At 44.0% G+C, this 23,657-nt stretch overlaps 2 protein-coding genes across 11 annotated transcripts in view; both read left to right on the forward strand.

The window, feature by feature from the left end:
• Nucleotides 1-570: 570 nt before the first annotated feature.
• On the forward strand, nucleotides 571-13,600 carry LOC112227251 (E3 ubiquitin-protein ligase TRIM33). 9 transcript variants are annotated; one of them, XM_042301328.1, is made up of 21 exons: nucleotides 571-1,418; nucleotides 1,782-1,900; nucleotides 2,351-2,498; nucleotides 2,743-2,875; nucleotides 3,065-3,181; nucleotides 3,347-3,461; nucleotides 3,873-4,019; nucleotides 4,186-4,300; nucleotides 4,614-5,014; nucleotides 6,041-6,190; nucleotides 6,650-6,749; nucleotides 7,074-7,128; nucleotides 7,238-7,373; nucleotides 7,657-8,015; nucleotides 9,245-9,383; nucleotides 9,533-9,607; nucleotides 11,286-11,441; nucleotides 11,667-12,355; nucleotides 12,462-12,741; nucleotides 12,925-13,064; nucleotides 13,127-13,600. In XM_042301328.1, the coding sequence occupies exons 1-18, from the start codon at nucleotides 1,157-1,159 to the stop codon at nucleotides 11,931-11,933; spliced, it is 2,994 nt and encodes a 997-aa protein (XP_042157262.1). In that variant the 5' UTR covers nucleotides 571-1,156; the 3' UTR covers nucleotides 11,934-12,355; nucleotides 12,462-12,741; nucleotides 12,925-13,064; nucleotides 13,127-13,600. The 9 variants fall into 9 exon arrangements, with proteins under 9 accessions (XP_042157262.1, XP_042157289.1, XP_042157304.1 ...); XM_042301355.1 differs by having other exon boundaries at nucleotides 13,197-13,600; XM_042301370.1 differs by having other exon boundaries at nucleotides 12,462-12,671.
• A 2,342-nt stretch (nucleotides 13,601-15,942) lies between these two features.
• LOC112227345 (fibulin-1) overlaps nucleotides 15,943-23,657 on the forward strand; it is a 41,373-nt gene continuing 33,658 nt past the window's right edge. For both annotated transcript variants that reach the window (XM_024392255.2, XM_024392340.2), the window contains exons 1-3: nucleotides 15,943-16,193; nucleotides 20,857-20,965; nucleotides 23,345-23,477. In XM_024392255.2, the coding sequence (XP_024248023.1) occupies nucleotides 16,139-16,193; nucleotides 20,857-20,965; nucleotides 23,345-23,477 (297 nt within the window). In that variant the 5' untranslated portion in view covers nucleotides 15,943-16,138. The remainder of the gene's footprint in view (nucleotides 16,194-20,856; nucleotides 20,966-23,344; nucleotides 23,478-23,657) is intronic.

Consider the following 23,657-nt stretch of genomic DNA (forward strand, 5'->3'; position numbering starts at 1 on the left):
GCATACAATCTGGCCAGGTTGATATCAAGATTTGAATTTGGTAAAAGCGCACAGGGTGTCATGCAATAATTGTAAAAGACTGAATCAGATGTACAGTGTCGGAAGGCCTTTAAGCTAGACTCAGCTAAATGACGGTGCTGCCACAAGCAGAAACGCGGATATTGAGTTGAGCGAGACGCAAAGACTGAGCTCTCACACAGTATCTGCGCATGTGCACAGGTTCCCTTCACGCACCAAAACAGCAGAGCAGTTGAGCCTCACACTCTTAGTTATTGCGGAAATCGACCCACTATGCTGTTTACTTTCTGCATCTATGTCTTATTGCTGAGTCTACCTTTAAAATACAATTACAGTATGGAATAAACTTTTGCAGTTGAGGGTGATTCGCTCAATATTATTATATTTTCATTTGTATTTACATTTTAATGTGCAATGTCCCAGGGACATCATACATGTACAGAGCCTCCTATGACCAATATAAAAACAAAAGACCCTCCCACATATGAACGGTCTCCATTGTCTTCCGTCAGATGGCGTCATTCTAACGCGACACGTCATCAGTGCAGACGGCGGTTGCGCAATCAGACGCGAGACAATGGTTTAGAAATTCTGTGATGGATCTGTCCCTAAATTTGATTCAATTTATTGGAACAAGCGCGCGCTTGAAAGGAGCACACATTTCCCTCCTATCACAGGGCTTTACTGCACCTGACCCCACCCATCTCAGATACCGCAGCTTGCGCGCCGAGGAGCAGTCTGGGAGAAATATACAAGCATCTGGATTTGATTTAATTCATACGCGCTGTTGTGCAGTACTGTAGCCTGCAAACAATCATATAAATTGCTTATATATTTGTTGTGTGTTTGTAAAACGAGGGATTTAATTCAGTTATAAATGCGTAGTGCTGCTGATGCTGAATATCTGAAAGCATTTGACAAAAAGGATCTCATCTGCACGCGGATGTTGACCAAAGAAGACATTGGAGTGTTCCGGAGGCAACACAACACCGACGAGAACGAAGGATGTCTAGACTAGTTATATTCTTTTGAATGGACATTTTTGGGAATACCTGCATGTTTGGATAGCTCACTGTCAGGTGACATAGATAGACAGGGGTTCTTCTTTATCTGTTGTTTTAATAAAAGTGAAACAACGATGGATGAAGGTGCAGAGTCCGATGATGCTGTCATTATTGTGGAGAACGAAGCAGAGAGCATGCCAGTTCAGGAGAACACGAACGCCTGCAACGAGCGGACAGGCACCTTGAATTTTCTGGACACTTGTCCCGTGTGTCATTTAAACTTTCACAGTCGAGAACCAAAACTTCTGCCATGTCTCCACTCTTTTTGTAAGAAGTGTTTGCCGTCGGCTTCCAGGAATTTGGCCATGCCAGACACTAACAGCTCGACGAAACCACGTGAGCTGCTCATGTTTACAAACTATAGATACGCGAGACAGTGCATCCCAATGACTGTATAAGGGGAGGTGCATCCGGGTGTGTAACATTGCAGTCTGTGCAAGATAGGATGCTGTCGTGTGATTTGCAATTGTCTGTGATGTATTTAAAACAATGAAACTGTATTGGAAGTCATTGCATCTACCAAGAGGAATTTAATGCACAGATTACAATTTCAGACATGTGTTTAGTGGGGTTTGAGGGAGGGAGTCTTATCTCATGTTCTTGTGCATTCTTGGAGATATTTAACCATTTCAGTTGTGTGTGCAACTTCATTCAATATGTATGCATGTTGTGTTTGTCTGCCTATCTTCCCATTTACAGTGAATGTGATTCGCTGTCCGGTGTGCAGACAGGAGTGTATGGAGGTGGACGTGATGGAGAACTTCTTTGTGAGGGACTCAGTGGAGGCTTCCAGCAGCACCGTGGAGAGGACTGTTCAGGTGGGTGGAAATACTGGTCTATGTAATTTACTGCTCGATTGTACATATGGATAACCCAAGCAAAGCTTGTTCAGCAGCCTGGATCTCTGTTATTTACCAAGCCATTTCACCAAGATGCCGGGTGCTTTTCAGCTTAGTAGCCCATGAGCATTATACAGATGTAAAGCTGAAGCTTGGCATTATCCCCAACATCAATGTCATTACCACAGACACACAGTTTAGTCTTTGGCAGATTTCAGGCTCTAAATTCTAACGTTTACTTTCTAACCGATATTCTCTCTCCTGAGGCATAATAAGTTCAAATTCACATTTGACTTAACTTTCGTGGAAAGTAATACGACTGACTGGTCCCTCTACCTGTCTGCCAGTAGATATGTATGTGTCTGACTGGTCTGTATACCTGTCTCTCTGTTGATGTTTGTCTGACTGGACTCTCTTCCCTGTCCATAGCTATGTATGAGTTGTGAGGACAACACAGAGACTACAGGTTTCTGTGTGGACTGTGTGGAGTTCATGTGTGCCACCTGCGTGGAGGCCCACCAGAGGGTCAAGTTCACCAAAGACCACACCATCAGACAGAAGGGGGATGTATCTCAAGGTGCAGTACAGCTTCCAGTCTGACTGAGGCAGCAACGATTGTCAAGGAAATACCTACAGTACAACAAGCAGAAGCTCTATTTACATTATATTCTTGTTGATTCAGTGAAAATAATGCTCACATCCTCCTACACAGTACAGAAAGCCTGAGAGAGAATGCATACCTGTACTGTAGCTGACAGATTGGAATTGGTTACAGTAAGATTAACTTCTGGCTTTTAAATGCTTTCCTATTGGTTTTCCAGAGTATGTGGGTGTTTCCACTCATAGGCCAGTGTTCTGTGAAGTCCACAAGCAGGAGCCCCTGAAGCTGTTCTGTGAAACCTGTGATCTACCAACCTGTCGAGACTGTCAGCTACTCAAGCACAAGGACCACAAGTACTGAATACTGATGTGCCACTATTGATTTAAAAAATATATATCTAAAAGCGAAATCTGCTATTTAAATAAATATTGATTTATATATCAATTAATTAATTAATTTATAGTGACTAAAACTGTCCTTTATTTGAGTGGATTTGAATGATTTTGTAACAATTAAATAACTAACTATGATATGTTACTTAGTTACCAGTTTCTGGAGGATGCCTATAAGAATCACAAACATTACATGGAGGATATGAATCGTCAACTGCTGGAAAAAAAGAAGATCATTGAAGATGTGTCAAACTCCATAAACAATGGGTAAACAATGCATCTTCTTTAGCATCTAGGAATCTATGCTTGCTGTATACATGTACACGATGTATAGTGAAATGTGAACACTATGTCCTTCCATCGTGCATCCAAATACGTTTTCTGTTTAGTAAGATGAATTTGTTCATGTCTGTTGTCTTTCATGTTTGTCAGACTCCTTCAAGTTGATGAGAACCGCATATCAGTTCACAATGAAATCAAGAAGTCCATCTGTAGTCTGATACTAGAGATCAACAGAAAGGGAAAGATTCTTGTCAATCAGCTTGAGGTACAGTATGATCACAATCACATCTCTAACATTAGGATGATTCTGTTTATTCTCACGTTTCCATAGCTATTCCGACTCTAGGATTTGTCAGGTTTCTTTGTATTCATTATGAGTGCAGAGAGCAGGAGGAAATGGCAAGGCCTACAAATATTTTGATTGTCATGTGCCCTAGTCATGACAGGAGCTTACCCTGAAGGCAGTGTTACAATGCCACATATTCTGGGAAAAGGCTATACGGATACTCCTGACCTGCAAAACAATATTTAATTCCAGAATTGTTTAAAATTAGGTTAGGGTTTGGTTAAAGTAGGGGTCAGTTTTAGATTTTGGTTAGTTGTTTTAGAGGTCAGGAGTGTCCTTATAGCCTCTCTCCAGATTCTGACTTCTCCATCTATTTCCTGTCCCCCGAAGGGCCTGACAAAGGATCATGAGAGCGGTCTGAAGAAGCAGAAGGAGGATATTGGCTATCTGTCCAGACACCTGGATCACGTGATCAACTTCACAAAATGGGCGACAGCTAGGAACGGCGGCACAGCTCTCCTGTACTGCAAACGTTTGGTAAGACCTCCCTCCCAGACTCTCCCTCGGTCCACTGACTCCCAGGCATCCCCTATCCCTAAAGCCAGACAGGAGCCCATGGTGTAAAGCATAGATGAAATGCAGAACATATGCCTTGTGTTTTCTCAGTTTCTCCAAATTATTAATAACATCCCTTCTGCTGCAGATTCTGTTTCAGATCGGAAACCTCCTGCGGGCTAAATGCAATACCTCGTTTGTACCGCAGAGCACTGTGCGTTTCCAGTGTCGGTCAGGCTTCTGGTCTTCAAATGTCGATCTGGGTAAGAGAGAAAGCACAATGAGAGTGGCTACACTGAAATCTTACAATTCTATTTCATTGAAAAATTTAAAATAGTGTTTTATGTTGGCGGAGAAAATGATCTGTTGGACAAGGAGTAGTAGTAGTTATTCTTGTAGTGGTTTTAAATTAGCAGTTGCAGTTTGCACTAATTGAGGTTGTAGTATTGTAATAATCTTAGTTGTACTGGATGTGTTTGGTATGGTGCAGTTTGTTTCTGAAATAAAAGATCTGTACCAGGTCAGTGTATTACCTCTTCCGTTATGCTGAAGCCGTCTCTCTTCCTGTTCCCTCAGGCTCATTAGTGGTGGAGAATGTCCCAGGCCCCCAGCTGGGCAGCTTCCAGGGCATCCCTCATCAACTCCCCCATCCTGGGCATGGCCCTTCAGGCTCCCCCAACAGCCTGCCCCCAGGCCTCTCCCAGCCCCGCCTGGCCCCCCACAACCACAACACCCTGGCTCAGCTCCAGATGCAGGTGGAGAAACTAGCCCAACAGCCTCACTGGCAGCCCCAGACCCCACCCTGGGCCTGGTACCAGAGCATGCGGCTCCAGAGACCCCCTCCAGGGCCCCTCCAGGGTGGCTCTCCCTCCCAGAGTCTCCCCCCCATGCCCCAGCAGGGCCGGAGGTTCATTGCCCCCCCTGCAATCCATCTCAGTCCCACCAGCACCCTGCCAAGTCCTGGATATCCTCCCCAGGTGGGAAAGAGTGTGCATGCTCGTGTGTGTGTGTCAGTTTGATTGACAGGGATTCTTAACAGGCGCAGACAGTGGATGACGTCTTCCCAAATGGAGCAGACAGCCTTCACATCCTGGGCAATTTATGTCTTGACTTGTCAAGATCATTTTGAGTCATAAGGTACCATATAAAAAAAAACATGTATAGAAAAAAATAGTCTAAATCTCAGTGCAGCTGCTCATGTGTGATACAGAACAGACCCAAAGCCTCCAGAGATGATGATAGATATGTATGGTCTACAGTGTTTAGTCTGAGGCTGTTTTACACGAGCTCTAAAATACAGGCAGATCAAGAGGACAATCCACTGGCCTGTAGATTTCAGACAAGAGTTGCGTCATGGCTGATGTGAACAAGCTGTTGAGGTGGAGCCTGGAAGTACTGTTCTTTTTAACAGCCACGTTATAGATCATTAATACGCTAGGCCTTGTGTTCAGTTTGACTTTATAATGTGTCATCACTGTTTTGAATTATATACAGTGTCAGGAGGGAATGGTTGGTCAGGGCAATGTCTAGTCTCATTATTTCATGAGTACATTTCTAACAAAACAGTGTATAACATATTTAGTTATATAACCCCTTATCATATTGTCTGTGGAACTCAAAATTCAAGTTTCTATGCATTTTTCCCCCCGATGTAAAAACTGTTTGCCGTTGGCTGTTGAACCTGCATGCTTGGATCTAGACCAAACAAAGAAGGCTGTTTCAAAACAAAGTGCTTAAGTAAAGCATTCTGGAATATTTACAAGGGGCTTGTTTGTGTTCTGTCTTCTGTTTTGCTCTGTGTTGTGAAAGCCAGGGGCTCCTATCCTAGACATAACCTATCACAGGCTACTTTCCCAGACAAAACCAATTACAGACTGACGATACAGCAATTAATATGTCTGTTACTACCATTGACTCATAAGAATAGATATGACATTGATTGTTGATGGCATAGCTCTGTCTGACTCTGTCTCCAACTGTCTGTCTGTCTCTCTCACTCACAGGCTGTCCAATCACTGAGAGGCCTGGTGAGCAGCCCCAGCAGCTATGCACTCAAACACATGGACATATTCAACCCAATGCCTCACTTCTCCCACAATGCACCACTGTCTAGCAACGGCAGCCTCAGTTCTCCTCACTTGCGACAGCAACAGGTACATACAGCTGCGCTCAAATAAACAGGCACCCTTGCACTTCACAATGGAGTGTAATGGAGCAGAATGTTCTGTTTTCGCTCTTCAAAACGGAGTTGAATGGCTATTTTCTACCCTGTAGGCACCTGCCACTTACCACAGTTGATATAAATTCACACAATAAAGGACAATCACCTGCCTCCAACCAATCCATTTGAATTCTGAATAATTTAGTCCAGGCAATAAAATAAAAACTTTGAATTGAAAAATCTAAATGCCAGTTTAGATACTTTTTGGGGGGGCCCTGTGCAGGTGAAAATCAAAAATATACATGTGAAGTACACTAAACATTTTCTAAATGTCAACTTATTTGAGATGAAATAGTGAATCGTGCAAGGGTGGCAGTATACTTCATCACAACTGTAGCTCTATTTCACATCCACATATCACTCTGTAGCATGATGTTGTGAAACCTTTTAGATGGAGTCTGCATATCACAACAAGCACCCTGGAGGCCCTGTCCAGATAATAAGACCCAACTTCCCTCAGACCCTACCAGCTTCCCTCCCATACAGAACTGGTATGTATTGGTGTTGTGTACTACTCTACTAATACTACACAACAAAATATAAGAAAACAAATCCAATGCTTCGTGTATATATGACCAGGGATCGAAGTTCAGTATTTTGGAGACTGTCCAGCCAGGCTAGTAGACGTCAATGTTTACTAGCCCGGGTTCAAAATCTGTTCTATGGCATATTTGAAAATACAAAACATCAGTCAGCAGGCTAGATTGGCACATTTTCTACTAGCCCGGTCTGAAAAGTACTAGTCACGGTCAAGCAGGCTAGATTAATTTCCATCCCCGTAATATGTATGAGGAATCCAATTTATCTTCCTTTAGCACAAGGACACCATCATGCAGGACTAACTGCTATATCCTGTGAAGAGAAACCAGGGTAAGATAATGATTTCACATTCTTCGTGAATTCTATACAGGCATGACGTTTTGATATATAAAAATACATCTTTATATTTCTCTTTCTCTCACCTTCCTTCTGATTGAAGGACTGTTTCCTGGAAACCTCTGGAGACACAGCAGAAGGCGTATGGAGCTGGGGGATCAGCTGCCAAGAGGAGACGAAGGGCATCGCCTGGACCCATCATCATCATCAAAGACGAGCCAGAGGACGACATCAGCTGTGTAAGAGGACGGATGGACTGGAAATAGACAAATGTTCATAACTGATCAGTACAATGTTATAATAATGATTACATGTACATCCTATTGCATGTTACTTGAAATGGTATGGGTGATTTATTTGTCTTTGAGCCACAGTATTTATAGATGGTAACAGCACAGTAATGATATACTGTGATGTCGTAATAGTGTTCAATACCAGGATTGCTGTTGGGTGGTCCCTGAGAGGTCACTGATCTGTTTTTGAGTGTTCTGTTAAGTAAGTGTGTTTGTGTGTGTGTTTCAGGTACAGGGTAACCTGAGAGCCAACCTCCCAGACAGTAGCACGGGGGTCCAGGCCCAAACCTGTCGGCAAGATGGAGGGGAACCACAAGTCCAGATTTCTTGTCAGAGCACAGAGGAAAAGGCCCAGGCCCCACCACAGCCTCCAGGGCCTTCAGGGGACCTGAGTCAAGCCCCACAGCAGAGCCACTCTCTGGGGGCAGAGCAGCAGCTAGGCAGTCAGGGCCCAGCTCCAGAAGAGGACCCTAATGAGGATTGGTGTGCTGTGTGTCAGAATGGAGGAGAGCTGCTGCTGTGTTGTGACAAGTGTCCCAAAGTCTTCCACCTCTCTTGCCACATCCCCACCCTCTTCAGATTACCCAGGTACTATAGGCCTTAGGAGAGAGGCGGACAATCTTACCCTTGGTGGGCCTGAGTGGGTGCAGGCTTTTTCTCCATCAATGCAGAAACACACATTTTTATTTATTTATTTTATTTCACCTTTATTTAACCAGGTAGGCTAGTTGAGAACAAGTTCTCATTTGCAACTGCGACCTGGCCAAGATAAAGCATAGCAGTGTGAGCAGACAACACAGAGTTACACATGGAATAAACAATTAACAAGTCAATAACACAGTAGAAAACAAAGGGGGGAGTCTATATACAATGTGTGCAAAAGGCATGAGGAGGTAGGCGAATAATTACAATTTTGCAGATTAACACTGGAGTGATAAATTATCAGATGGTCATGTACAGGTAGAGATATTGGTGTGCAAAAGAGCAGAAAAGTAAATAAATAAAAACAGTATGGGGATGAGGTAGGTGAAAATGGGTGGGCTATTTACCAATAGACTATGTACAGCAGCAGCGATCGGTTAGCTGCTCGGATAGCTGATGTTTGAAGTTGGTGAGGGAGATAAGTCTCCAACTTCAGCGATTTTTGCAATTCGTTCCAGTCACAGGCAGCAGAGAACTGGAACGAAAGGCGGCCAAATGAGGTGTTGGCTTTAGGGATGATCAGTGAGATACACCTGCTGGAGCGCATGCTACGGGATGGGTGTTGCCATCGTGACCAGTGAACTGAGATAAGGCGGAGCTTTACCTAGCATGGACTTGTAGATGACCTGGAGCCAGTGGGTCTGGCGACGAATATGTAACGAGGGCCAGCCGACTAGAGCATACAGGTCGCAGTGGTGGGTGGTATAAGGTGCTTTAGTGACAAAACGGATGGCACTGTGATAGACTGCATCCAGTTTGCTGAGTAGAGTGTTGGAAGCCATTTTGTAGATGACATCGCCGAAGTCGAGGATCGGTAGGATAGTCAGTTTTACTAGGGTAAGCTTGGCGGCGCGATTGAAGCTTGTTTGGAGGTTAGATAGCACAGTGTATTTACATGATTGTAAATACTATGGTAATTAGAATCAGGTGTGTTTCTGCTTGGTTGGAGCAAAAACCTGCACTCACATCGGCCCTCACCGGGTCAGATTGCCTACTGTATCTAATGCACTGCCCTAAAATGGGATTAAATGAAATGGATCGGTTATCTGAAATTGATGCTATCATGTTTTTATTAAACTAAAGTTTCTATTGGTTTGCTGTTGTTTTTATTTCAGTGGGGAGTGGTTCTGCTCATTCTGCCGTGACCTGTCAGTGCCTGAGGTGGTGTATGACTGTGACATCAGCAGATTAGAGCCCAGAACAGTGAAGGAGGAACCAGACTCTGAGGGAGGATTCTGCCCTGTGGACAAACGGGTCAGTATTGTACTGTACTGTACTTGAAAAAGACAATAATTTCTCAGGCCTACCTGAGGTGTTTAAGGTGTTACTTTTATCTTATTACAATACATAATCTCTGGGGTTGATATAATGTAAAGGTGTGTTGTATTTCTCTCTCTCTGCAGAAATGTGAGCGACTGTTGCTGAAGATGTTCTGCAGTGAGCTCAGTGCTGACTTCCAGGAAGCTAGATCCCCCTTGGTGAGTGGAGAGACTAATTGCCCAATCCCAGGCTAGATCCCCCTTGGTGAGTGGAGAGACTAATGCTCAATCCCAGGCTGGATCCCCCATGGTGAGTGGAGAGACTAATGCTCAATCCCAGGCTAGATCCCCCATGGTGAGTGGAGAGACTAATGCTCAATCCCAGGCTGGATCCCCCATGGTGAGTGGAGAGACTAATGCTCAATCCCAGGCTGGATCCCCCATGGTGAGTGGAGAGACTAATTGCCCAATCCCAGGCTGGATCCCCCATGGTGAGTGGAGAGACTAATGCTCAATCCCAGGCTAGATCCCCCTTGGTGAGTGGAGAGACTAATGCTCAATCCCAGGCTAGATCCCCCATGGTGAGTGGAGAGACTAATGCTCAATCCCAGGCTAGATCCCCCATGGTGAGTGGAGAGACTAATGCTCAATCCCAGGCTAGATCCCCCATGGTGAGTGGAGAGACTAATGCTCAATCCCAGGCTAGATCCCCCATGGTGAGTGGAGAGACTAATGCTCAATCCCAGGCTAGATCCCCCTTGGTGGGTGGAGAGACTAATGCTCAATCCCAGGCTAGATCCCCCATGGTGAGTGGAGAGACTAATGCCCAATCCCAGGCTGGATCCTCCTTGGTGAGTGGAGAGACTAATTGCCCAATCCCAGGCTGGATCCCCCTTGGTGAGTGGAGAGACTAACGCTCAATCACAAAAATTAACTCCTTACCTTTATGTCCATGTGGTGATAAACATAATTTAATAGGTACAGATGAGGATCTTAATTTGATCACACTTTTGTTGCTAATAATTTCCCTGCACCGCATGAAATGCAGATGAGCTTTGATTTACACAAATTCACTGAAAACCCACACTTACATATGGTTATATTTACAGTATTGCACTTTTCATGTAGTCTACTTTTGGCCAGCTAATTACCTAACCACCTATCTATCAAGCAACATTATGGACTAAACTTTTAAATTGTGTTGCTGCAGGATTATTTTGCTGCGACAATATAGGTCAAATTAAGATCCAACATCTGTAAAAACAATATGGTATTGGTATTGTAATATCTCCACCTTGCTCTTTGGCCTCTTATACCGATAAAAGTCTCTCAGTGCATAGGCATAGCCCCCCCCCCCCCTGGGAATGTTTGTACAAAAACTGTGAGAAGCTCGTTTCTGGTGACTTTTTAAATAGGCACTCTACACCAAAATAATTTATGTTGACACCATCTGAAAGAGAATTTTCCCTTTTTTAAAGCATTAAAACCTGTTGCTCAACTAATGCAACATAGTGGCTTTAAGTAAATCGGCTGAGTCACAGTGTTTCCCATCTGCATTTACCTCATTGAAAACCCGAAAAGACATTGAATGCCTCAAATGCTACAAATATATGTTGTCACTGTGATCTTAAAAGCGTATCTGGGTAGAAATATGACATTTTTTGTAATCATATTTTTGTGGCGCTGCTAAATTAATATAGGAGAAACATTGACATTGGCTTACCATTACTGTACCAAATGATGTCTATGGATCAATATAGAGAGGTTATGAGGGGTCTGTTTTTGGATTGAAATGTCTCCTTGGTTTATCCTCCACTGTATAGCCATGATGAGGGACATTGAGAGAAAAACTTTTTGTTGTTTTGTATATTGTGATAGCCTCTGTCTTTTGCTGTAGATATTGCCAGAGAACCAGGAGACCCAAAAGATGCCGATGGTTCTGTCCATTGTGAAGAGCAAGCTGGAATCCAGGCAGAGCCCCTGCTACCAGACACCGTCTGAGTTTGTATCAGACATCCGACTCATCTTCAGGAACTGTGCAGCATTCAATGAGGTAGACTAGACAGCACTAATGTTTTCCAGAAGAGTCCTTTTATCTTAGTTTACACAGATGTGTTAATTAAGCTCTTAATGTGTGTGGATGGACAGTTTTTACAATGTTTGTCATTTACATGTTAGTTTTAGCAGATGCTCTTATCCAGAATTAGTTACAGTCAGTGCATTCAACTAAGGTAGGTAAAACAACCACATACATCTTGTCTCTTTCCTCCCATGCCAGGCTGACACTGAGGTTGCCACTGCAGGGAGAAACCTTGAGAGGTTCTTTGAGGAGCAGTTGAAGTTCCTCTACCCTGAACGGATTTTTACAAAGGTCAAGTCCGAGGTCATCAGTTCTGTGACCCCTCCCGTCTCTCCTCCCCCTCCCACAACCCCTGATGAGGAGAGCTCCCAGCATGCAAAGCATCAGCGCAGGTGCTCTGAGACCCAGGAGTTGTGTACTCCTGCTCAGCTAAGCTCACCAAAGGGAGAGGAAGAGGCCGTATAAGCGTTCACATCGTCATTTCATCAACGTTTATCAGTCAATAACACTGCCAGTACTAGCCTATACTAGTAATTCATCTGATTCTCTGAGAAAGTCTGATTTTCTAAATGTGCCAAAATAATATTCTGTGATCGAATCATTTTGGGGAATAGCAACTGTTACAAGGTTAATAAAGTGAAAACACGTCAAAGGTATCAAACCAGCCTGATAAAACACAAGACTATTTCAGTTGTTATTGCAAGACTGTATGAAGTGTTAGTTTCATGAACATGTCAGCTGTGCGAGGTCTAGTTGTTCAGGCCTACGGTAGCCTTGACTCTAGTTTACAGTGTGATGGCTGGTCGTATGACACGAGGTCTAGTTGTTCAGGCCTACGGTAGCCTTGACTCTAGTTTACAGTGTGATGGCTGGTCATATGACACGAGGTCTAGTTGTTCAGGCCTACGGTAGCCTTGACTCTAGTTTGGCTGGTCGTACAGTGTGTTCAGGCCTATGGACTGTTTACAGTGTGATGGCTGGTCATGACACGAGGTCTAGTTGTTCAGGCCTACGGTAGCCTTGACTCTAGTTTACAGTGTGATGGCTGGTCACATGACACGAGGTCTAGTTGTTCAGGCCTACGGTAGCCTTGACTCTAGTTTACAGTGTGATGGCTGGTCGTATGACACGAGGTCTAGTTGTTCAGGCCTACGGTAGCCTTGACTCTAGTTTACAGTGTGATGGCTGGTCACATGACACGAGGTCTAGTTGTTCAGGCCTACGGTAGCCTTGACTCTAGTTTACAGTGTGATGGCTGGTCGCATGACACGAGGTCTAGTTGTTCAGGCCTACGGTAGCCTTGACTCTAGTTTACAGTGTGATGGCTGGTCATGACACGAGGTCTAGTGTTCAGGCACGAGGACTCTAGTTTACAGTTGTGGCTGGTCAGGCTAGTTGTTCAGGCCTACGGTAGCCTTGACTCTAGTTTACAGTGTGATGGCTGGTCTGACACGAGGTCTAGTTGTTCAGGCCTACGGTAGCCTTGACTCTAGTTTACAGTGTGATGGCTGGTCGTATGACACGAGGTCTAGTTGTTCAGGCCTACGGTAGCCTTGACTCTAGTTTACAGTGTGATGGCTGGTCGTATGACACGAGGTCTAGTTGTTCAGGCCTACGGTAGCCTTGACTCTAGTTTAAAGTGTGATGGCTGGTCACAGGTCTAGTTGTTCAGGCCTACGGTAGCCTTGACTCTAGTTTACAGTGTGATGGCTGGTCGCATGACACGAGGTCTAGTTGTTCAGGCCTACGGTAGCCTTGACTCTAGTTTACAGTGTGATGGCTGGTCACATGACACGAGGCCTACTTTATTAATCACAACAATACAACTTCATCTTTGTTCCCTCATTGTTTTGTCATTGAGCCATTCAATGTGTCATGTATTTATATTTTACATTGTTGTAGTGGTTTTTATGCAGTGTATGTAAATATTTACAATGATCATTAACTTAAACCAGGCAAGTAAATCTTCAACAAAATGCAGTCCCAAATGACCTGATTTGCTATGTTTTCTCATGACTTCATACCATCGCTACTTTATGAAAACAAAATATTGTGTTAAAAAAAAAGACTTCTTGCATGTAAGTTTACTTGCAGCTGTTTACAGGGTCAAATAAACCATGTCCAATATCTTACTTTATGATTCTTATTGCTGTTTGGGGTCTGTGTGGTATTCATTCAGCATTTACAGTAAGACATGTTTTATAGGGTGAGGAAATGTCTATCACAGTTGGAATAGTTAAATAATAGCTAATCCTCTTTAAGTTTACTGTAGTAATTCATCATGACATGGGGCCCCAAAGGGCAGGTCCAGATAACCAACAGTACAGTACATGTTAGTGGCCTGATGCTGGGTGACATGGAGAGTGTAAGACAAGTCTGGTTGTGGTTCAAAAGGACTTCAGTGCCCTCTAGAAGATTAGCACCATTTAAAAGTGACCTCAGCCACTCTAATTTCCTCTACCTAAGAGATCTGAGTTTGTCCTGAGCTGCTGTTTCTCATTAAAGGGTGAAAAGGAGAGGGGAGGGGAAAGTGGTGTGTGTGTGTGACCTCTGGTCTCTTGGCCCTCCCACCCCTACCGGAGGGCAGCTCCCACTCAGCCCAGTCAAAGCTCCCAATGGTGGAACAAGCTTCCCCATAAGGTCAGGACAGTGGAGTCCCTGCTCATCTTCCGAAAACGTATGAAACCCTACCTGTTTGAATAGTATCTCAAAGAAATCCCACTGATCTGGGTTTGAGTCTGGTCCTCATCACAAGGCATCCTCTTGGGCCTTTTATGGCCATATCTTTACACTGGTCCTGTGATCTTACCCCCACCACCCCACACACATTAACCCAGAGAAGAGATAAGATAAGGAGATATACCAGCAGTATAAGTGTTACCTTCTGGTTGATATCTAAAGATGAATTGAGTTTGTGCTCTACTTTCCTGAGTGATGTGAATTCAGTCTGTGGAAACGTGATACTCTTATTGTGTAACAGTGCACCATAAACTTACCTCTATATTTTGCCACTGCTGTCTAAGATACTTGTTTAGAACTAATTGTTCTACAAGACGACAGTACCCCCCCCCCCCAACCCCCAAAAAGTTGCCAGGATGCACTTAGTTGACACTTCCAACTCTCCTCATTTCAGCAAGGGTACATAGAATTTCGATAGTAACTAGCCTTAGCAGCACAGGGAGGCCCATCCAGAAGAGTGCTAGCATTAGCCATGCATGGCCACTCGAGATGTTTCTAGAGGGGCTGTTTGATGTGGTGTGTGTGAGGGGGAGGGGGGACACACATGGCTCTGATTAGATGATTGTTTACTCTTGGCTCTCTCACCATGCATACCCAACGCCAGATGACTGATTGAATTTGCAGAAAGACTTAGTTTGGTATAAAAGGTTTATAATGCCATCTATCAATTATTTACCTCCTTGCAAATGTTGGCACATGGCAGAGGGTGTGTGTATGTTCGCGCGCACGCACGCGCGTGTGAGTAGCTTTCAAAGGGATTGTGCCCTCTAACAGTTTGAGAAACCTAATGAGTGGTTAATCAAGTGCCCATGGAAAGCTGTCCACAGGCATTCTGTGGAAAATAAAATAATTAGTCATTCAGAAAATGTGTGGTGAACACTTATAAAAAGCCTCTGCCGCAATTACATGTTATGATTTTTAGCGTGTAAACTAATCAACTAATCATTTAACGCATTTTCCCCCTTATAAGCTAATTGGCAATCCATGCATTGAGGTAACCACATTTACGCAACACTTGGCTGTTATAGAACAGTAGGCTAACACTGGCAGTTCAGATCGCGAGGAAATGGTCCATATACAGTATCTCTTCCACTTGGTGAAAAAGAAACCCCACGTCTGTGACAGTCTGAGGATGAAAAAACATACGCTTCAATGAAATCAACCATTTTCCTGAGGAACAATTTTGTCAACCTCCAATATCAAGTATGTCTGCGGAGGAGTATGGTCGTAAATGTTGCAAAATATGGAATATGCATTAGATCAAAAAAGTATACAAAAAAATAAACCTACAAATTCTAAAGATTTTATGTATTGCAGTCTGGAAATGGCCACAACATATTTTTTAGATAACCAGAGAATCACTAAGGAGTGGAGTCCAGGTCTTAAGTAATCAGTGTGATCATTCTGCCACAGACAGACGTCTGAATGAAAGTTAATCAATGTCGCCATTACGCGTCGTATTATTCAGTCAGAAGAAGAAAATGATATTTAGGGCTACATTAAATCTGTCAGTAGGCCTAGATAATGGAAGTCATTAAAACGACTTGAATTAAATGGAATTGTGTCATATAAGAACCTGGTAGTTAATAAGAGGAAGTATAATAATGTAATGTCAAAATCAATACACTCCATTTAGGGTTTCTGAACTTTTGATTTAAAACTGTTTTACTCGTCACTTGCGATGGCCCCCGCCCGCCCCTCTGAGCGAGATAATTAGACGCTCGTTCTGAGACAGTCACGCTGCTATTCATTCAGCCACATCACCCACACGCATACTCCTGCCCAGCGTGAGCTCACAGTCTGTCTACCTTTCGCTTGAAAATCTGCGTGTCCGTGAGAAACTGTGCTGTTGTTTCACACCTAAGGCAGAATATTACAAATCTGACTGTTGTACACGTTCTTTAGTTTAGCAAGAATCTCTCCTCCTTCCAATGGGTCCCGGTATAGTTATACTTTTCTCTCTGTTCGGAGTTCTCAACGGACAAGGTAAGTTACCTTTCTGCTTCAGGATAGTAGCCTACTGATGTAATTCTAACCATGAGAATCAATCCATGCCCATGCGTGATGTACCGCGTACTGTATAGACGCAAAGGAGGCTGATGAGGGGAGAACGGCTCATAATAATGGCTGGAATGGAGTATAATGGATGGAATGGAATGTTTTTGATACCATTCCATCCTCTCCATTCCAGCCATTATTATAAACTGTCCTCCCCTCAGCAGCCTCGACGGGTATAGACATACAGTAGACAAAATACTCCTGTAAGTACACATAGGCATGGTAGATATTTCAAGTTTACCAGTTTACTGCACTATCACTGTGTGGGCAGAGATTAGGTCGGGTACCACTAGAGATAACCAACCAATAAGTTTTACATGTCATTTTATGAACACTCTGTCAGTTATATTACAGTACAAACATGTAGCCTATTGTGTCACATGCTGTTCAGTGTGTCATTTGATTTTGATTTGATTTGTGAGTGTGTGTGCCATGTGTGTTTGTGTGTATCTTGCCAGTAAAACATCTGCCCATGTTTACTAGCTTAAATGATGGTTTCAACATTCTCAACTTGTCCTAAGGTGATTTGACAGTGATGAAATGCATTGTGCATAGTTTTTAATATGGACTAATTTCATTGGTAGAGATTGGTCAGACTACTGCCAGGACTGATATTTGTAATCAGTGAGTGGTCATTATGCTATTTACATTTTACATCCCTCTTATCCAGAGGGACTTAGAGGAGCAATTAGGGTTAAGTGCCTTGCTCAAGGGCACATTGACAGATTTTGCTGGCTCAGGGATTCAAACCAGCAACTGTCCGGTAACTGGCCCAATGCTCTTTACCTCTAGACTACCTGCTGATTACATTATTACAGATGGAAATTATTGCCCAACAGCTAACAGTAACAAGGCTTTAACATTTAAAATACACAGTACAGAGATGTGTTCAAGAGGTTTGATGCTCAGACAGCCAGCCGGCCAGGTTTCTCCTTACACTATGATGGTGTGTCAAATGAGTCTGGAGGCACTTAAGCAGTACCCCACTGAGCGTTTGCTGGTCAGGGGGGAGGAGCCCTGATTTAGACCTTTAAGGGCCCCTCCAGGGGTCACAGAAGCTTGGGACAACCCATATACCCCAGATTAGGGTCCACTGGACACACATGGGGCCACTTTCACAGCCTGCCGGGCTCCTGACAGTGGTGTGCCTAGGAAAGAAGTTGACATCACCCCATCTCCATTGAATCCAATGTCATTGGGCATGTCACACGGGGGCTATACCCTCCCCCAACACCTATCAGCACCCCTAGCTCCTCTTCTCAGATTCCATGCTCCACGGGAGAGAATCATGGTAGGGTGTCAGAGTGGCCCCATACGACCAGGTTATGGAACATCCATGTACATGAATCACTCATGCAGACATTTTTGTATCAGCTCAACCATCATAGACTCAACCATCAGCCAAATACGTATTAGGTTGAGTGAAATGTGTCAATGACAGACTTTTGTGACATGTTCTCAGCACTTATAAGGCCATTTGTGTAACTTCGATGCCATTAGGTAAACTGACTAAAGTGTGTTAGTTAAAGGATGTGGCCCATGGAAGTGGACTGTTCTGCTGCAATGTCTGGCTCTGTCTGATGGGCCATTGTTGTGGGCTGAGGGACTGGGGCACCACTGAGCTCATTAAGCAGTGCTTACATGAGGAGTCTAGTCTCTCTCTCTCTCTCTCTCTCTCTGCCCAGACCCAGACAGGAGTCATGACAGCCCTCACCACCAGCACCACATTCCAAGATGGAAATCAGCTTTCTATGTAGACAGACAATGCATCATACGGACAGGCAGGCGGGTAGACTGCTAGATCTCCTCTGCAACCGCTGGGTTTGCCTCGTTTGATACAATAGTAGAGGGTAGATTTAAGACGCTCTGCTCATTCAATTAGTTGGGAAAGGGGGCAGGCTGTGGACTATGGTGGTTATGGAATGGTCCTGTCATGCACTGTGTGTTAGGATTAGTTATCAGTATAGAGTGGAGGGAGAATACACCAGAACTGCAGGACGTGAGAGTCATGTGACCATCAGATGAAACTGAGATTCTATGATATTCTCATGCTATGCCTCCTCTGAGCTGGGAAGGGAGCCTCATGGAGCTTTGTGGGAGCTGGTGAGATGCATTCTGGGGGTTTGTCTGCTCTTTCTAAAGACATAGTGAGGGTTCCAGCTTCCAGGGTGTTTTGGCAAGGAGACGTCAGTTAATGTCAGGGGTAATGGTCAAGAAAAAGAAGAAAGGCCAGACCGGCCAAAACTGGCCTGTGGGACAGCCGAGCAGGGAGAATTGTTCACCACAGGAGGTTTTGACCATTCCTACTATTCCCCGCTCTTCCAGCTAATGTATTGTCTTCACTTTTACATGCGTAACTAAGTTCTCCCTCCAAGCAACACTTTTGTCACTCTCCAAGAGCATCCTGGTGTTGGATTCAGCCCTCAGATGAAAGCTGAGATAGACTTTATCACTGTTGAAGAGAGTGGCACTAGTCTAGTCAGAGGCCCATGTGAAGTATTTTACTAAAAGCTTTCCCACCGGACAAGAACTGTTTGAATCAACGTTGATTTCACGAAATTTCAACCCCAAAATTCTGTGGTGACATTGAATCAACGTGGGAAAACTGATTGAATTTGAAAAAAGTCATCAACATAAGAGAATTTAGACTTTTTTTCACCCACTTTTTAACCTAAATCCAATGACATGGTGACATTTTGATTTGATTTTGTGTTGAATTCACCTTAGTGAATGTAAATCCAAACTTTGGACTGACGTCTGTGACCAGTGGGTTATGACTCAGTTAGGACATGGTGGGACGAGGAGCTCGACTGCTGCAGTTGTTAGTCTAGCTGGTCACCAGCGACTCCTGTGGCGGGCCGGGCGCAGTGGGTCGGCTGGCTTCCGGGTTGGAGCCGCGCTGTGTTAAGAAGCAGTGCGGCTTGTTTGGGTTGTGTTTCGGAGGACGCATGGTTTTCGACCATCGTCTCTCCCGAGCCCCGTACGGGAGTTGTAGCGATGAGACAAGATAGTAATTACTAACAATTGGATACCACGAAATTGGGGAGAAAAGGGGGTAAAATTAAAAATGTAAAAATAGTGTTTGTTGGCATGGTAATCCATGTTGACTACCTAGTCTGTATTTGTTTGATGATACACTTTACTCTTGATTTTCAGCATAAGTTATCTGCATGGTTGCTACATAATTTAACTACTTTTTATGAATCTGCCCAAATTAACTTTCATATCTGAATCTCTCAAGGTCAATATTGACAGTTATGTGATTTCCTTCGCATAAATGACCATATTCTTTTTAAGTTAATTTATTCACACCTTTGGCCCCTATCTGTACTTCCCATATTAAAAGATAAAACAAGTTCCATAGCTCCATAGCTCCTCTGGCAGAAATAATTGGAACTATAAATTAAAGGTGACACATCTTGCCTTAGTTGAAACCTCTGATCCTATTTTGTTGACTCGTCTGCCAAGCTAGAATTTGAATTTAGACATGCCTATGATCCTCTACGATGTCTGTTATTATTTTCAGTTGTTGTATTCACTATTATTCCTCTAGTCTCCGACTAGGCTACGAATCAACAGCAGGTTTATTGGATGAACTAAGATGACTTTGAGTGTTCTTCTGGAGGATTTATATCCATAGTACCAATTTGGCAGGCAGAGCTTTGTTTATGCCTAAGGCAAGAAAGGACCAGCCAACCTGCCAGAGTTCTTTCACGTTTGGCAAATCACAGTAACCACAAGGAAATGAATGTATTTGATCTGATTGCGATGGCTGAATTGTTTACAGAGTTGAGGCATTCCGAGCTCTTTAATCCACATGGAGAAGCAGACGGAGCGCCACAGAGTTGGTCCAGCTCCAGTCGTAAAGCCTCTCTTATTTCTACACAACATATCCATCATTCAGTATCGCTGGCAAAATGCTTATGGGCATTTAAACACATTCCTATTACAGCTCTGAATTTCATTTTCAATCACTTGGAAGACACATTGTTAATAGTTGGGGAGTGTGAGTGGCATTGGGTAAAACAATAGATTTTTGTTTGGCTAAGAGTTTTGCACTTTTGGTAAACATGCGTTGCATAATCATTCTAAATCATGTTGTATTGTTCCTGCAAGAGAATAGACTCCATTCTGCTCTATCAGTGTAGTCCTAAGTAATGTTAGAGAGTTTCTTATCCCTCAGATTGACTGTTACCTTATGTAACATGGAAGGTGGTTCTGTGCTTTATGAGCTATCTTGCCTGGGCCCTGAAGTCTAACGTTAGCTCTCAGCAGGCTAAAACCATATAAATACAACTGCTATAGTCACACCCCATTTGGGGTCTCTAGATCTCTACCACACTGAAGCAATCTGTTACATTACATTTTAACAGACACTCTTGTCCAGAAGAACTTACATGAGCAATTAGGGTTAAGTGCCTTGCTCAAGGGCAGATTTTTCACCAAGTCTGCTCGGGGATTCAAACCAGCAACCCTTCGGTTACTGACCCAATCCTCGGCTAGCTGCCACCCCACTCTTCAGTAGGGCCAGTCACAGCATACAACATAAGCCTATAACCCAGTGTTTGTTTGTGGTTTTGTCCAACCACAGGTGGAAAACAGATGTCAATAGATGAGTGCTGTAAGGATGGTCGGGACCGGGGCATTGATAACCAGGACTGCACAGCCCTCCCTCTCATCTCCGAGTCCACCACATGCAGGTGACTGAGGCCCCACTACTGGACTTACTGGGCTCTCGTATCCATAGAAATGTCATGATTACAATAGATAGAACATGGATTGTATTTCTATGGTCTTACCTCTGTGCCCATAGTGGGAAGTGCTTACCTCAGTATTAGTCTCATGGGTTAATTTAATGCTGTAAAGATAGACTATAGGGCAATATGTATCGTGGTAGGCCATAATGTGAGATGACTTTACCTTACTTCCGGTCATAAATCCCCAGCCACATTATTGACTTGATGTGAGAGCAGGGTACATTACACTAGTAATAATGACAGTAATAACAGCTCTGGTAGTAATATTAGAAGGTGTGTTGCCACAGGTTCAAGGCCAATAAGGAGGAGATCTGTTGCTCAATCTGCTCTCTGGTGGCACATGTATTTACATTGGCTACCCAAGTGATAGAGAATTTGTTCAAATTATAGAGTGAGGGGGGAAGGGTGAGGGTTTTTGGTTGAGTGGGGGGTTGGGTTTAGGGTTTAGCGAGAGGGGTATTGCCAAATCCAGGAAATACCACTGAGGTGAAACTATACTCAAAGAGAGGACTGGAGAGGGGGAAGAACAGGAAATCAGAGGGATTATTTCAGACACTGAAAAAAGAGAAGAAGAGAAAAGAAAAACAGGAGCCCGGTTGTGCCCTTAAAAGGTCCTGCGGAGGCGGCGTGAGTGTGGTTGTAGTTTATAAGGAAAAAGAGATAATTTCTGGTAAGAGGGTTGATAATGACAGAGGCTTTTTGGAGCAAGTTACAGGAGTGGAGTGGAGAGGGGATCTAAGTGCTGTGCAGTACTCTATATACACTCAAACTCGTAAAACAGACAATGGATTTCACTCCCTCCCTACAGACTAAACAGACAGACCAAACAGACAGACCAAACAGACAGACAGACAGACAGACAGACAGACAGACAGACAGACAGACAGTCCAAACAGATCAGACAGACAGACAGGCAGACAGACAAACAGTCCAAACAGATCAGACAGATTAGACAGGCAGACAGACAAACAGTCCAAACAGATCAGACAGATTAGACAGACAGATTAGACAGACAGACAGACAGACAGACAGACAGACAGACAGACAGACAGACAGACAGACAGACAGACAGACAGACAGACAGACAGACAGACAGACAGACAGAGAGAGAGAGAGAGAGAGAGACAGACCAAACAGATCAGACAGGCAGACAGACAAACAGTCCAAACAGATCAGACAGATCAGACAGACAGACCAGACAGACAGACAGACCAGACAGACCAGAGACAGACCAGAAACAGACCAGACAGACCAGAGACAGACCAGAAACAGACCAGACAGACCAGAGACAACCAGGCAGAAAGACAGACAGACCAGAGACAGACAGACCAGACAGAGAGACAGGCAGACAGACCAAAGACAGAGACAGACAGACCAGACAGAGAGACAGACCAGACAGACCGGATAGACAGACAGACAGAGCAGACAGACCAGAGACAGATAAGACAGACCAGAGACAGACCAGACAGACCATTAAAGTCCCTCAGAGGAGCAGACCATTGGAGGCAAAGCACAGCAACCTGACTGTTGATGGTCTGATAAAGCTTGTCTACAGTAAAGAGGTGTGCTGCCTGCACTCACTCTCATTTCAGATCTGATTATTTACAGCAAGCTTTTTGTCTACAGTACGACAACCGTTTCTGGTTTTACTGTAAAACAGCTAATTAAGCCTCTCCAACTGGACAGACTGGTCAGAGAGGTGGATATCACTGGTTCTCCAACTGCCTGGAAGTGCTCAGGCATCCTAGATAGGCTGGTTCCACTCCAGACTCAGGCTGGCCTTCCCCCAGAGGAATGTAATTCCAGTAATGTTGTCCAGGAAATAGGGATGCAAAATCCAACCAGGATTTCTGGAAAACCTGGGAATTTTGGGAAAGTAAAAATGTTCAAACCTTATCCAGGAAGTGTTGCAGCTCTGCACCCCTCTGTGACAATCAGGGGGGGAACATCCAATGGGGAGGTGGGTGGGTTACAATAGTTACGGTAAATAATTGATTGTTAAGTTGGCTTCACTGTACCCATAACAGTGGGTGTGTGGTAAGCCAAATGAAGGTAGTGGTGAATTTACCCAACTGTTAAATTGAAGATTTTATACATAGACAACTTTTTATCCACCTTGAGCTCACACAGGGTTTTCCTTTATCACTCAACCACGTACAGCAGCTGCAGCAGGCAGGACTATGAATAGATCCCTATTAGGCATGCCCAGGGCTCTTCTTAACAGGAAGCACTTTGAGACAGCTCTCTATTCCACTAAGGAGCCCAGTGATGGAGTTCAGAATAAACTGTGTTCCCTGTGTCTTTCCTGTTCCTGTCTGACAGGATTGTACAGGAGCAGTGCTGCGCGACAGTACTGGAGGACTCCATCTGCACAAACGGCATCAACATGGCCAAAGACCAGGGGGGCTGTGACACCCAGTTTCCTGGAAGCACCTGCGAGACCAAGACCGCAAAGGTGTGTGTGTCTGTGAGAGAGTATGTGTGTGTGTGTGTGTTTGTGCATATGTGCATACATTGCACAAATACTTGTGTTTGCAGGTGTGTGTGTGTGTGTGTGTGTGTGTATCAAAAGTGTGAATGTCAGAGAATAATTCATTGTCTGCTTTAAAAACCTTATGTTGAGCATCAATGTGCA

This window comes from Oncorhynchus tshawytscha, linkage group LG01, assembly GCF_018296145.1.
Source record: "Oncorhynchus tshawytscha isolate Ot180627B linkage group LG01, Otsh_v2.0, whole genome shotgun sequence".
Lineage (NCBI taxonomy): Eukaryota > Metazoa > Chordata > Actinopteri > Salmoniformes > Salmonidae > Oncorhynchus > Oncorhynchus tshawytscha.

Excerpts from the sequence above, each read along its gene's own strand:
- LOC112227251 (XM_042301328.1), top strand. The coding sequence starts at position 1,157 with ATGGATGAAGGTGCAGAGTCCGATGATGCTGTCATTATTGTGGAGAAC. Across the intron at positions 2,499-2,742 it reads GAAGGGGGATGTATCTCAAG|AGTATGTGGGTGTTTCCACT; the intron begins GTGCAGTACAGC and ends TTGGTTTTCCAG. Across the intron at positions 11,442-11,666 it reads ACTGTGCAGCATTCAATGAG|GCTGACACTGAGGTTGCCAC; the intron begins GTAGACTAGACA and ends CTCCCATGCCAG.